This window comes from Poecilia formosa, unplaced genomic scaffold (genome assembly GCF_000485575.1).
Source record: "Poecilia formosa unplaced genomic scaffold, Poecilia_formosa-5.1.2 Scaffold98, whole genome shotgun sequence".
NCBI classification, from domain to species: Eukaryota; Metazoa; Chordata; class Actinopteri; order Cyprinodontiformes; family Poeciliidae; genus Poecilia; species Poecilia formosa.
Genome location: NW_006800037.1, coordinates 1,578,667 through 1,593,465, shown reverse-complemented (window position 1 = coordinate 1,593,465; position 14,799 = coordinate 1,578,667). Strand labels below are relative to the sequence as shown.

Below are 14,799 nucleotides of genomic sequence, written 5' to 3'. Positions count from 1 at the left end.
AAATGCTAATGGTGTTTATATGCCCACACACTATAAATGCTAATGGTGTTTATATGCCCACACACTATAAAGCTAGATAAATCAATAACAGCATTAAGATTTATTATTTCAGTCAAGCACTCACCTTTCTCTTTCCCTGCAATTGCTGGGTATTTTTTCTCCATTGGGCTAAGGGTCCTTCAGGATTTAAAAAAGCATTGCAGCACTACAAAGATATCCATGCAACATGTCAAACTGCATGGATGTAGGAAATAAAATAATGATAATAATAAAAAAAAAACGACGGAAAAGCGAGTTATGCACCTCATTGAAGTCAAATTCTCATGTCAGCCAAAGGTGAAGCAGGGCATGCACCAGATGAGCATCAGCGATGCATCGTTCTCTCTGCTTTATCCCACCATGGAGAACTTTTCAGCAACCATTCAGGATCAATCCCTAGTTTCCTCTGAAACAATTGGGAAACCTGACACCAGTAATGCACATCAAAATGGCAACAATGCACTAGACTCCTCCCTGTAGCTCAAATTGTAGCCCTCTGCCAGCTTGCCTCTTTTGTATCAATAATTCGCCCAAAGCAGCTCAGACAGGTGAATAGCCTCCATCCAAAAAGGGTTGGACATTTATAGGTGCACTGAGCTGGTACTTAGAAACAATGTCATCACTCTGATTCACCCTCATGTAATGCTAGCTGTCCCCTGCAAAGCGTGGAACCAAGATCCCCGTCTCCCCCCTTCCTCTTTTCACTCTTTCTGCCCATTGGAGCGTTGACCTGAAACATCACTCTTCAGCCATGCATGCAGTTGCCACAGAGACTGCCTCGGGTAGCTTGTTGCAGTCAGCCCCCCTGCAGCGGTGGCTTGTTGTCGAGAAATGTTTTGATCAATCGTGAACGCTTGGATGCAACAGATGCAGCAGCCACCAGAGTATTTGTCTGGTGTATCGGACTTTCACTTTTGGAGGTTGAACCAGCATCCTCTGAGTTTATCTTCTTATAATCGTTTGGTTGCACTGTCTTCATTGTGGCTGAATATCAGCAGCACACTAGCTATTTATTTATTTATTTGTTTTATTGTATCTAATCGTAGTGATTAGAGACACAGAGGTCTGACCTGCAATCTGCTGGAGGTCGAGGTAACAGAGGGGGCCGACTAGTGACAAGTGCAATCGCTAAACATTAAACTTTAACACGGTCTAGCTCCCTTCTCAGCTGTTGCTTTGGTGATGTGAAAACAAATGTGATGTAAATCCATATTTTCAGGCACACACTTCCAGTTAGAACTGTACGGTCGTCATTGCCTTGTAATTCATCTACAGCAGCTTTTTCACAATTTGAACCAAAAATATGAAGCTAGTGTAGAAATGAAAAGAAACTATTTTTTCTTTTTTAACAAGTTCTTCTGTTTTCTACAGCAAAACGACACCAATTAAACAAGTTATTTCTACAAATATTATCATTATTCAGAAGAAGCATATTTTTCGATCAGAAAAGTTTTATGTTATTCTTTTACGATACTGTAAAATTAAGTTTTATTTTGAAAATGCAAATGCAAAAATGGTTCTTTCGATTGTAAAGGTTGCTGACCCTTGTTCTACATACAACTAACCCATTATGATAACGTGGAAGATTTTTTTCCCCTAGTTTGTTGCCAATTCATTAAAAGAAAACAAACAAAAAAAGACAACTAAGAAATCACATGTAAACAACTGTGATTGTTTAAATGTGATTAACTATGCCTTAAGTATGCAGCTAAAAAAAAAAAAAGCTGTTTCACATCCTTCAGATTATTCTACAACTTGAATGAAGTCCACCTAGTAAATTCAGCTGATTGGATTTGATGGCACACATCTGTCTATATAAGGTCCCACAGTTGACAGACCCAATTCTAGTTGCTCAAACGCCAGTGTCATTGTACACAATCATGAAAGTTTAACATAAACTTTGAGTCGGTGCAGGTCAGAAAAGAAAGCTGCATCCCAAGAGAAGACCGACATTTCTAGGTAATCTTCTCAAGACATGAAAAGCAAGAAAGGTTTCGTATTCAGACAACTGTTGCCAATATAGCAAAACCTTTGGAATAGACAAGGTGAAAGGACACTGTACAAATGTCAAGCATGGTGGTGGCGGCATCATACTGAGGGACTATTTTACAGCCAGTGTTGGAATAATAAAGACAAACAACTATCTCGCTATTCTTCAACTCAATCAAAACTGTTTTTGGAGGAAATGGAGCAAAATAACATGAACCTTCTAAATTTGCTCCATTGTTGACTGTGCTTTAAAGCCAAGCACACGCAAAGCCACCGACTAATTTAAATTCACTCTTTCAGTTTTGATAAAACACATGGTCAAATATCCAACCAAAAATACCCGCAGAAGCTAAGGAACAAATTGCTGATGTTGATATATTTGACCTGCAGAAAACTCACCATAAATTCAGTCCTAGAAACAAAAGCCTGGTTTGTGTATAAATTTTATTCTCATTTGTTTCAAAAACAGTATTTTGATATGAATCAGGATTACATTTGGTCAAATTTGTTACATTTACATCAATCGATTTCCTCAACGTCCTTTAGTTGAACAACAACAAAATAGCTTATGATCTGTACAATCAGCTTTCCTGGCATGTAAGGTGAATGGTGAGAGATGGTGGTTGAGTAGTTTCAGAGACGAATGCAGAGTCCAAATGCAGCGACGTTCAAAAGTTCCAGCAACCTCAAAGTCTGTCGTTTGATGAGACCTGTGCTCCCAGTTTATGTTTCCTGTCTCTTCAAAGCTGTGCAACAAATTAAAAAAAATGTAGAAGATAGCATCTTACAATGAAAAAGAACATCAGCTTATGTTTCTGTAAAGCATATGGTTAGCATATGTGTTTCTCCAGCAGCATACCAGCACAATAATTTTAATCAGACCTTTCAGTTATTCGGTGTTAAAGCCAAAACAAAACAAAAAAAAAGTGTTTAAATAAGCACATCAAGAACCACAGTGGGGAGGGGGGCGGGGGAAGTAGTCTGTGTGGGCAGGTAATGACTTTAAAATAGAAATAAGGAGTTCTAGCTACAAATAAATACCACAGATAGAAAATATAATAAAACATATTGCTTAACATTGAGTGTAATTACAAACTAGTGATTATAAATGCAGCACACTGGATAGAGTCTACGCTGACTATTGATGAGTAAAAAAGGTCTGGAGGATTCTCGTTTCAAATCGTTCTCATCCACATCCTACCGCACACAAAAACAGACACACATGATAAAAGCATCCACTCTGACTCCATTCAACTAGCAACAAAAACTCAGTTCCCAGACCACACCAACTTTCTGTAAAAGCCAGTCTGCAGAGTCTCCATTTTCCTTCCATTCACAAGCATATTCACAAAATATGGTACAATTTTAAGGTGGGCGTATGGCTTCCCTCTGTGTATTTCTGTGGACAACAAAGAAAAGGAGAGAAACGACTTTGTTACAAGAGTACCTCAAAAAAACCGCGCAGGTAGTTCCGGTCAGAACAACCGGAGGAATATCTAATTCAGAGACGCGCATACCATCGCTCAGGGGTGCTCTTTGTGTCCATTGTGGGTAGCTGAGTATTTGCGTGTAGGGGCACTTTATGCTGCACACCTCCCCCACCTTCTGGTATGTCAAAATGGTCCCCTCCCTCTCTGTCAGCAAGGAAAGGATCAGAGTCGTATTCATAGGAGTAGTAGGACACCTCTGGCATGGAGCCTTGTTCCTCTTCACCTGCAGGGATAGACACACATTCAGTTAAATAAAAGCTGATGACAGACAAGTACGGCCAACGAGTGATCACAATATCCACCCTGTAAAGGAGGAATTAACTTGTTGGGGAATAAATGACCATCTTAGTAGCATTGTAGATGTCAAATCATCTCACGTGAGATGTGCCAAGAATCGCTGGGAGTTTGGTTACTTGCCATCATCTCTTTGCGTTTCAGTGGAGCCCCTCGTATGCGCGGATTCACCTATTCACAGATCTTTCTGTGGAACGCAGTTCTAAAGTATTCATGGATGTTTTTTTCTTCCATAGACTTCTAAATATATATATAAAACATCTAAAATATTTGAAAGAGAATACATTTAGGTAAGTGAAATACAATGGTAAGTGACCTGGTACTGGCTGGCATTTGCAAGGCAGTCAGTTTAAGAGAACCATTCACTTTCCTTGGAGCTGAGTAGCCAGACGCCCAAGACAGAAAATAAGGAAGACTGTAGATATTAGCTTCTGTGGTAGTACTAAGACAGTTTCCACTGTGTATATTAATGCATATCAAGGTATATTTGGTGTTTGAACTATTAAATAGGCATTATTAAACGTTGTGTAGGGGGTCTGAAGTATTTGGGAATTTATCAGTTCATAGGTGGCTGTGGCCTGTGTCCCCCACGAACACTGGGGGTCCACTGGTCTCGCATGCAGGAAGCTGCTGCTACAAATATTGAGGCATTGTCAAGAGAAATACAGGAAAGAAGCGTCCTCTTCAAGAAAAACATGAAGGAAGGTCTGCAATTTTACAGAAAGAGCAAAGACTGATGGTAGGATATTTTCATGTTAATCGTCTTTCTGGTTGCTTGGTCTTGCTGCAGAATCATTTCTCCAGAGACGGAGACTAATTTAAAGCTGCTGTTTGTGTGAAGGGCAGGGAATTATGAGACGGCCTTGATTATAAAAGTTAATATTTAGGACATCGTATCTTAAGATGGAGTTCCAAATGTTGACCAGGAGGGGGCCCCCTTCCCTAAGTTGTTTGACACAGCATGTGACTTTAAGCCTATTTTTCTTTAGTGTTTTATGTGACTAGAGGTATTAGAGTTTCACTTTAAAATGGCTCTGATGGAACGTTCTGCACGAAACCCCACATTTAAAGACTTGCACATGTAGGACCCAAAACAAATGATAAAAGAAATACCGCAGATCAAATGAAGCCTTCAAGTCTGTATTTGACTGTATGTTGACCGCTGCAGCAGGTTCACTAATAAGACAAGTCTGCACACGGAAAGCAATTCCAGAGCTCCAGCTTCCTTCTGTGCGTCTCATTTTCTTGGCCGAACTCATTTTTACCTTTTGCTTTCTCGTTTCTCTCAGAAGGCTGAATTTTAATGGTTTACAGTGACAGTGATTTTACAGTTTATATTAATAGTAAATCTAAAGCGTCACTATAGCTGTGTGTGTGTGTCAGTGGTGGCTCAAGAGACTGCAAAAGGCATGAGATGTAATAATTAACATTTTGCATATTTGCTTTTGATCGCAAGCGACAGGCATATACCTGCATTTGTGCACCGCATTCTTGTGTCGAGCATTTCGCTTTTGTACTGAGGGAGACCTTTGACTGAGAGAAGCTTTGTGAGGAGCAGCTACTGGGAGTTGCAGGCTGAGAAACAAGTCAGAGCAGGTCATGCGACATCAAACATGCATGCACAAATGCACACCTGGATACCGCTAAGAAACTGTAGATAGGACTTAATGTTATGTGTCCAAAAAAATGATGAACACCTCTTCACCCCCACCCTCCCCTTACACACAACACACAAGCATTAAGGTGTGAGAACTTGACACTTTCAGTAATGTGTTTTCATGCTGTCATTGCCAAAAGGTAATACTTTCACATCCCACATCCACGCAGAGAAACATCCTTTCAGCGATTCTCTGGCTGCTTATCAGGAGAAAAGGTAAGCTTCCTGACAGCAACAAGCAGGCCCGGTGTGAAACCTATCCTCCCATTTATCATACTGATTGTAGACGTGAGGTGGCGGCAGGGGAATGTGCCTCCACACACCTAGGAATCAGTTTAACCCTAATCTCCTCAGCCCTTTTCCTTTGTGTCTGCTCCTTGTTCTCTTGTTTAGTCCTGCTTGCTTCTCTTTGGACTTTTTTTGTGCTTTGTCACGCAACAGCCATAAACTTCATTCATTGGTATTTCACTTGACAGACCAACACAAAGTAGAGAATATTTGGCGAGTGGAAGAAAAATGATGTATGATTTCAAAAATGAATGACTGAGATTCCTGTTCAATCTTCTTTGCAAAATACACCTGTCAGACTGAATGGAAAGCATCTGTGAAGAAATAAATATCTTGCCACAGATTCTCAATTGGATTTAGGTCTGGATTTAACCATATATGTGACTATACATGTACTTTACATGTATAGTCACATGTAAAGTACATGTGACCATACTTTACTTAAAATATATATTCTTTTCTTTTTGTGCATGGAGGGTAAAGCCCCCTGGCCCAAATCCAAGTCTTTTGCATACAAGTTTTGGTTCAGAGTAAATATAAACACAAAGGTGTTCATGCATATAGCAAACACCTTTGCGTTTTGCATATTAGGAGCGTGTGGAAATATGTTGGAAATGTTAACAAAATGACATTAATCTGACATGACAAGCTGCCTCTGACTGATAAAGAAAGTTTGCACAAGCAGAATAATGGCCTCTTTTAGTAAACACAGCTGCCGATTCTTCCAGACGTGAATGTGAAGGATCAGGAGACAACTGCGGATGTGGCATATGAGAAAAGGTGTGGTATGGTTACCTGCGTGTACAGGCACCGAAGGTTGTTCGGTTTCTTGGTTCACCACTGGCTGGTTGTTTTCAATGGTCTTACCTTGACAAACACACACAGAGACAGACATTAGGTCATTCACATAAACGTGGCTTCCACTTTCTCGCTGATAAACAGCTTGGTTTCCTTAGTCCTAACAAAGACTTTTCGTCAAAATGTATCGCTCCAAAAATAGAAGGAGCCAAATCACAAACGAGGGAAACAATAACAGCCTCCTTTTCTTTCCTCAAAATGAGGAAGCCGTGAAACAAATCTGCCCCCACTGAAGCATACACAAACAAACAAGGTCAGGGAGCGCGTCAGTCCTTTTGATCATTTACAGCATGAAACACTTGGCACAGGCTCAGGACTTTTCCCACCAAAGTTTTGTCTATGCCTTTTCCCCAATCTGCTCCGCAACATGAAGGCTCCTTTGTTGTTGGGCTGTGCGTCGGAAAGGAATGTGACGAGGATTTCTGAGGAAGGACAAAAGCACTCTGTCATTTGGAGAGAGCCCTGTAATATGACGGAGAGCGAGTGAGGGTTGGGAGGGGAACGGGGGGTGGGGGGAGGTGGAAGATGGGCAGAAGTTTTTTATTTTCCTCTGAGGACTCGTCCAGTAATCAGTTCGTCACCTGAACAGCTGTTTCCTGAGCTCAGATCAAGGCTCAGACACATTTGCAGGTGCACGCACATATTGACAGAATAAAATTGAGCTGCAAAGCAAAATGTACATATACACAGCAGCCTCACATGGAGCAGATATGCAACCGTAAACGGCAAAGTAAATAAAGTGTTTCTGCTCCTTGAATGTTTTCATATTTTGTCACATTACGACCACTAAAATATGAAAACTGTGCAAATAAATATTTTGAGACAATGTTTTGTACAGTCATCTTTCTCTGTAATAACAGCTGCAAGAATTTGAGGTAAGTTGATTCCAGCTCTGCACATCTAATGATGTTTTTCCCTATTTTTTTTATTTATTTTAATTTTTTTATAAATAGCTCAGTCACATTGGATGGACAGTGCTTCTTAGTATCAATTTCTTACTCACAGATTCTAATCAACTGCTTTATAAAAAAAAAATAGATTGTATAGCTGTAGTCATCAATTCACCACTAGATTTAATACAGGGTTTATTCTGCGACATTAACAATAAGATAAAATCTGATTTTATTTTATCTGTGTGTATATTTAGGCTTGTTGTCTTGACGGAAGGTGAATACTTAACCCATCTCAAAAGTCAAAATGTTGCAGGATTTGTTCCAACATCTTCCTGGATTTAGCTGCAGGAATATTCAGTTTAACTACAACCAGCATCACTGTCTCAGCTGAAGAAATTCATTTTACTAGCTGGAAAAATTTAAGATGAGCTACTTTTTTAGTTTTCGGCTTTAGGTGTAATAATTTGCGTATTAAAAAAAATGACAATTAGAAAGTCCACACGGAGTATTTTGAGCACTTACTGGGTGAACACTGGGACATGGAGACCTGCTTGATGCGAGTCCCATTTCGACAAGAAGACACCTCCATCTGACACTGGTTCTGGTAGAGCTGCCCATCCGACCCACAGACGGGCTCTCCGTCGTAGCCACAGTCCCTGTAACACGTGCAGCGCTCGATCTGCTCCTGCTCCAGGCAGCCTAGCACATTGTTGCATTGGTTTCCCTGCACAAAACCTGCAGAAATTGGTTAGATGACAGAGGAGCAACTAAGGTGCATGCAAATAATTGTGCGTTTGTTGTGTTTCTCACCTATCCACTGATTCGTTGAACTCTCGACCTCGTTGCAGGTGGGCCCATCACACAGCTCCCGTGCAAGTGGGCTGCTCTCGCTAACGTTGTAGAACCTGGTGGCCTCAAAAGCTGCATGACGAGCACAACGTAACACCATATTTGCTGCTTTACAACGTTAAAAGTTAAAAACTTGGCAAAGAAGGAAGCTTAGTCCACACAGGAAGAAATTTAGATCCTTTGGTTTTTAACATTTTACAGAACTGCACAAAAAAAAAAATAAAAATAAAAAATTGAGGCATACCTGGCTCATAGTAATCATAGATCTTGACCGGAACAGGTGCTGTCTTGCCCACAATGTATTCCCTGATAGTTTGGAAGGCCACACATGTCATACATTGACTGGGAATCTAAGGCAAAAAGTAGCACATCTGAGATTTTGCACACCTCAGAATCATTCAAACTGTTCGTCAATCCGTACCTTTATTTCTACATACCTCATCAAAGTAGAACAAGACTTTTCTGCCATTCAGCTCATATCTCTTCAACCCCACTCTTTTATCCATCATCAGCTGTAAAGAGAGACAGAAAACAATTATCTGTCAAAATTTGGGTCAGTTTTGAAACCTCAATGGATCTCTTTATTGTAAATCTACACAAACTATTTGTACACTGAAGGTAATTCGAGATGTAATTGTCAGGATCACCTCAGGCAGGTGTAAGGTTTGTGTGCAAAGAAATTAAACTACAGACTTGATAGAGCGAGTTGAAAAAGTTAACACATTCATTCGCACCCATAATAAAGATATGGAAAATAAACTTAAACTTCAATAGCAGACAAATGTAATCTTAAACAAAAAAAGAGGAAAAATGCAACCTTTATTTTGAGCACATCTATTTAGTGTGATACTTTTTTCACCACCTCATGAAAAATTTTGTATATTTAGCAAGAAATCGTTTTAGCAAGGAGGCAAAATATAATTAAACATAACTATTTTTATTGCATAATGTTTCAAATTCACAAACTCACTTTTACGACTGATACATATTTTTGCTTGATTTCCTAATCTCGCAAGTTGAAAATTGTCCAAGAGAGACGTATGGGGACATTTGCACAGAAGTTGAAAAGCAGTTATCTGCAGTTTTAAATCAAATGGTGATAAATGGAAATGTATAAAATTCGTCTTAATAGATATTAATAGCAATCAGCACCACAGCGAACTGGACAGCTCCACCTCACCCCAACCCAGAGCTACTTCTCACACAGAAGAAAATATATTTTGTGTGAATAAATGCTGTAGATCCATAACCAAAGCTTTAAATAGTTCCTATTGTCTACATCCACATTTAGAGACTCTACGTGTTTTATCACTACACCACCACTTGTCTGAGTCATGATCTTCAACTCAAGCTGCCCTCGTGGGAAACAGTAGAAAGGTGACTGTAAGGGCTCTCCGCAGAAAATGACTGGCAGATATAAAGAGTAATGAGCACACTGTTGTGAATCTGTGTGAAAATAATAATAAAATAAAATAAAAAAACCCATAAGTTTGTTCCCCCAGTCAAAGGTGGCAGTTTTGGGACAGTGGGGGGTTTATGAGGTGCTCACCTGGAGCTGGCGCCACAGAGACACTCGTATGTAGACACACACTCTTAAAAAAAAAAAAAAGAAAAAAAAAGCATTGTTTGTTCTGTATAGCAACGCAAACCGGTTGTGAACTTCTGCAACTCAAACACTAAACTCACAGCGTCCTCTGGGCTGTGAATCACAGCTCGTTATGTCAGGGTGACAGGAGCCCTGAGCAGTTACTGGACTAATCACTTATGTCCACAGCACCTATGAAATAAGATGAGGCCAAGCTGAAGCCAGGGTTGCCACTGTAAACTTGAGGAATGTGAATGGCAGTCAGACAGTCAGCAGTAAAACCCAAGGGAGGCCAGCAGGGGTTTAAACTCAGCTTGTTAGGCACCACAACTCAGGTCAGCCTCCAGTGACATACTGACAGCACGCTGTGTGTGTGTGTGTGTGTGTGCGTGTGTGTGTGTGTGGGGGGGTGTGTGTGTGTGCGTGTGTGTGTGCATGTTTTACATTGCTCCAGGTAGCCACAGAGGTGTCTCTGTAGTAATGGAAGCCTGCAGACTGAGGCCCTATTACAGCCCAGTAATGAGGGACATGCTTCTGATGGGTGACTGGGGAGCTGACCTGGATTCAGCCCCAAAACCTACTTCATACTAGCTGCCACCTTTCTAATTACACGCATTCCTCAATATACCAATGCAACCGACGTCTAATAATGCTTTAAGTTACTCATTCCTTTGCCTAAGAAAAACAGATTGTTTGTTAATGTGTTACTGCTTCCAGCTGGGTTGATATTGGTTTTTCAAAGTAAAGAGACCAGATGATTCACAGCCACTCTGTGTGTGTGTGTGTGTGTGTGTGTGTGTGTGTGTGTGTGTGTATGCTACGCTGTATGTCTGTAAAGTGTGTGTGTGACTTCATTGAAATGTTATTTATTTTTTACACTGCCTTTGGAGGATCGACCATTTCTTTTCTCATTGGCCTTTCAGTCCAAGTCGGTAGAGAACTCATTTCACTGATAATTACGCTGTCTTACTATCTCCAGCAGCATCTTAACATGATTTTTCTTGTTGTTCTGAGGATTGATACGACGGTGGGATAAAAATACATGGAGTATAAAGCAAATAACTTGTATTATTGCTCTGTTACTTGGAGGAGCAGCAACAGTGAGTGGTGCATGTGTGATTCCATACTCTTTCCAGGCTTTCGACATCAGCTCTGAAACCAGAAATCATGGGAACTTCTATGACTGCCATGTTGGATGAGCCTGAATGGAGCCACCTAGACCAGAAGATTAGAAAAATAATGAACAAAATTATCCCCCCCACCAATCAGCTCTGTACATTTGAACACTGTGAGTCTCTACCTAGCGCAAACTTCTAAAGAGATGTGGAAGCTCAGCTTGTCCTGGTGGGCCGCCGGGTCGTCATCGTCGATGGGAGCCCGGCGCTTCCGACTGAGCTCAGAGCGGTTGTCGGCTCGGCTTCGGGAACGTGACGCAGAGTGCTTGGAAGTCGAAGATGAGGAGGAGGGCTGCAGGCGCTGCTCCTGTAAAGGCTCTTTCAGATCCACATTGAGTTGGAAAGCTGGCTTTGCTACTGGGTCAGGTACATTGTAAGACACGTCGATCTACAGGCAGACCAAAAATAAAGAAGCAGAAAATGCTTAAGATAAACCACATCTTTATAAATGTATAATATATTTTTTTAATTACTCAGATCTGGTCTCCTCTGATTGGAGCACCTTATTTCACATGTTTGCCATATCCCATAAATGGCTTGTGGCAAACAGCCATTTGTGGGTTTCTTTTTGCCAACTTCCCCATCACCAAAAAAGTCAAATGCATGGAGTGCATGACTAACAATTGTCCTGCACTTTCCACCTGAAAAACAAGATTCTGCAGCTCCTCCAGAATTACCTTGGTCCTCTTAGGGTATGAGATATGAATACTTTTGAAAAGCATGGTTTACAAATTCGGAAAAGTACAAAATGGTAATTCTGAAAGTGTGCTTATGAACGTGTGCAGGTGGGGACTATTTGATTGCCCAGCTCTTGCATTTAATCATGGCCCAGGTGTGGCTTGGCTAATGGGCTGCCATAGAGATGCTGATGCACAGAAAAAGGGGATTGAGTGAAAGTTGTTGTTATAAAAAAACTGCAAAGCAAAGGAAAGCTGTAAAAAAAAAAAAATCATCGTATTCAGTTGCAGTTACATTTTTGTAAAAATATTTGACAATCCACTGCATTTCACTTCTGAACAATTATCAACATAGTTGATGAGAAATACAAGGTAAAAACCTTCTACTGACGACATAACATTTGAATCAACCAGTAAAATTCCCTCTAACAAGCAACTCTGAGTTTGATTTTGTATTTTTTTTTCATTAACTTGCTGCAGCAGCATTTGACACACCTCTTTTAGGCAGATCATTGTGAGCCATAGCATTAGAGCTTCAATTTAGGTAATTTTCCAAGACGGCAAACAGGCATTTACACAAGCTTGAGTGTGTCTAATACCTGCATGAGACAGCAGCCTTCACCTTTGGCGCTGACAAAAAGGCCTGTGGGGATACTGGGTATCTAGAAAAAAATAAAAAGCAGGAGAAACAAAGAGTCAGAGGGGGCAGGGAGAGGTGACTGAGTCATTTATCAAGTGAATGAATGCTGTAGGCTGCTGCACTGATGCTAGTGGCTCCCTGGCTACTTACCAGCAGCCCTAAATTGCCCCTAATTAAGTTGACACCCCTAATCATAGCAGAAAAAACATGCTTGGCAAAGGAACTGCTTGCATTCTCACCTGAAAGGCGATGCAGTCAGGGGAGATAAACCCCTCACTGCCAAGTCTGCTTAATGTGTGAGTAAACATGTCAGTGAAGCACAGATCCTTAATCAAGAAACCAACAAGGCACATTTGGAAAAATCCACCCGGGCTTGATTTGTAAAAACAGAACACAGAGATTGCAGCTTGACTCTGACAAATAGCTGCTCATTAATCACTAGATAGGCGTGTATATACATTGCAGCTTAACTGAATGAAATGCCCCATCCGTCTTGGTTATGACATCGATAAAGTGTATTAATTATCAGCATGCCAAACTGGTGTTCCCATTACATTTGTGCGGAAGAAGAGTGAGCAGCCTCGAAGCGGCAAAACAGGCAACTAAACACGCAGAGCAGTTGCTCTAACCCCACATTCACCTTGGCCCTTTGAAGGAGTTTTTTGTTGTCCCGGTTAAGCTCAAAGGCCTCCTGGAAGTCCAGGTTGGTGGAGGCCAGAGAGATGGTGAGGTTGACCCCTCCTATGTATGAAAGGATGGCGTACTCCGACAAGGCGTGCAGAGCCACACACGTGTCCTAAAGAGATCGGTTTAGCGCAACACACATTTAGAAACAAGTACAGTGTTGGGTCAAACAGTCTTTATCGTTTTTTTTTGGTCACACTTAAGTGTTTCAGGTTATCAATTTTTTTTTTTACATCAAAGAAAGAATCATCAAGAAAAATATTTTTTCTGAATATGTATGTTTTAATTATACCTTGCTGCTGGTGCACCTGAATTACCCCACTGTGGGACAATAAAAGATACGTCTATTCTAAAAAAAATAACAAAAAAGAAATACATTTTACAAAGTTACCTGTGTGGAAGAGAAACCACCCAAAGCGTTCCTTTGCTGGGAGAGCCACTTGACCACAGGCAGGGCAGAAGCAACGTCACCCAGGACGGTGTAGGTCAGAAGACCATAGGCTGTCATCTCCACCTCTGCTGACACAACTTGGAACAAACAGCTACATTTACAGACAATTCTCAGGGTTGTTTTATTTGCAGGAACTAAAACTAGAATTAGAACAGTCCAATCACGCCAGTCCCCAGAAATTTTTCCAAAAGGTACCTGACTGAGCGAGACCATCACTGAAGCCCATGAAAGTATCTTCGTCTGTCACTGTGCTGCCAGTCAGGCTCCAGTGGGTGAGCCCATCTGCGATAACAAAGGGAAACAGTAAATAGACTAGTTTGCAACAATCGATACCAATCTTAATTTAACGTTGCCTTAATAAGCCCTAAGCGTTGTTTCTGTCACTGAAATTGTGCTTGCTAATTGTTTAAGCTACACTCGCCTCAGGTCCCGTGAGGGAAATTGCATTTATAAGATGAGATCTCTGTGGAGTTCTGTACATGCTTTTAATCACTCATCCTCACACTTGGTGGGAGTATTACTGCAGCTTGAATGCAGGTTGTTTTTTTTCTTGTTTTGTTGTTTATTTCTTTTGCAAATATGTTTTTTGTTTTTTTTCATGGTATGGAACTTGAACTTGAATCACAGAGGTAGCAGTACCGTGAGTGATGGCCATGTGGTTGAGGCGACGCAGAGCCAACGGAGCATAAGGGCTGCGGAGCAAAGACAGGGCGTATGCAGACAGAGCTGTGGTGTAAGGGTCGTCAGCAGAATACGTGTTGCTTTCCAAGAAGTCCTTGGCTTTAGCCACTGCCACCTTTTCTTCCTGTACAAAACAGTAGGGTCAGAAACTCATAGGGTACTGATTAAAGTCAGAAACTCACATTAACACAATAACTGTTACCCCTAAAACGTTTACGTATTTGTCAATTAGTCATGAGGACACCGTTGTCCTTAATATAGTTAAGGGGTAATAAATAAATCTTTTATANTATATATATATATATATATATATGATTTTTGTTTTTGTTATAAATTACAGTTCATATTCTTTTCTTCTTATTTTACCCACTAGATACATGTACTCAAATAAAAATGCTAAATTTGTCTGAAATTTTCCAAGTTAGATTAACAAAAGAGGGACCAACAACTCTGTCCACATCTGAAGTTGTCAATTTATTCTCCATGTTGTGTTTACTGGCACATTAAGAACCTACCATCTCCTCAATTCAGATGCAAAAACCTCCGGTT

General features: G+C 40.7%; 2 protein-coding genes across 3 annotated transcripts in view; both read right to left on the bottom strand.

Moving 5' to 3' along the window:
- Window positions 1-655, bottom strand: part of cimap1d (CIMAP1 family member D) — a 3,105-nt gene extending 2,450 nt beyond the window's left edge. For both annotated transcript variants that reach the window (XM_016674621.1, XM_007558762.2), the window contains exons 1-2: window positions 304-655; window positions 125-205 (exon numbers count right to left, since the gene is read on the bottom strand). In XM_016674621.1, the coding sequence (XP_016530107.1) occupies window positions 125-164 (40 nt within the window). In that variant the 5' untranslated portion in view covers window positions 165-205; window positions 304-655. The remainder of the gene's footprint in view (window positions 1-124; window positions 206-303) is intronic.
- Window positions 656-2,453: 1,798 nt separating this feature from the next.
- Window positions 2,454-14,799, bottom strand: part of cpamd8 (C3 and PZP like alpha-2-macroglobulin domain containing 8) — a 41,986-nt gene continuing 29,640 nt past the window's right edge. Inside the window, exons 30-43 of the mRNA XM_016674593.1 lie at window positions 14,209-14,374; window positions 13,765-13,851; window positions 13,510-13,646; window positions 13,075-13,230; window positions 12,394-12,456; window positions 11,243-11,505; window positions 11,070-11,157; window positions 8,795-8,869; window positions 8,602-8,707; window positions 8,319-8,429; window positions 8,031-8,243; window positions 6,553-6,624; window positions 3,546-3,741; window positions 2,454-3,427 (exon numbers count right to left, since the gene is read on the bottom strand). Of these exons, the coding sequence (XP_016530079.1) occupies window position 3,427; window positions 3,546-3,741; window positions 6,553-6,624; window positions 8,031-8,243; window positions 8,319-8,429; window positions 8,602-8,707; window positions 8,795-8,869; window positions 11,070-11,157; window positions 11,243-11,505; window positions 12,394-12,456; window positions 13,075-13,230; window positions 13,510-13,646; window positions 13,765-13,851; window positions 14,209-14,374 (1,734 nt within the window). The 3' untranslated portion in view covers window positions 2,454-3,426. The remainder of the gene's footprint in view (window positions 3,428-3,545; window positions 3,742-6,552; window positions 6,625-8,030; window positions 8,244-8,318; window positions 8,430-8,601; window positions 8,708-8,794; window positions 8,870-11,069; window positions 11,158-11,242; window positions 11,506-12,393; window positions 12,457-13,074; window positions 13,231-13,509; window positions 13,647-13,764; window positions 13,852-14,208; window positions 14,375-14,799) is intronic.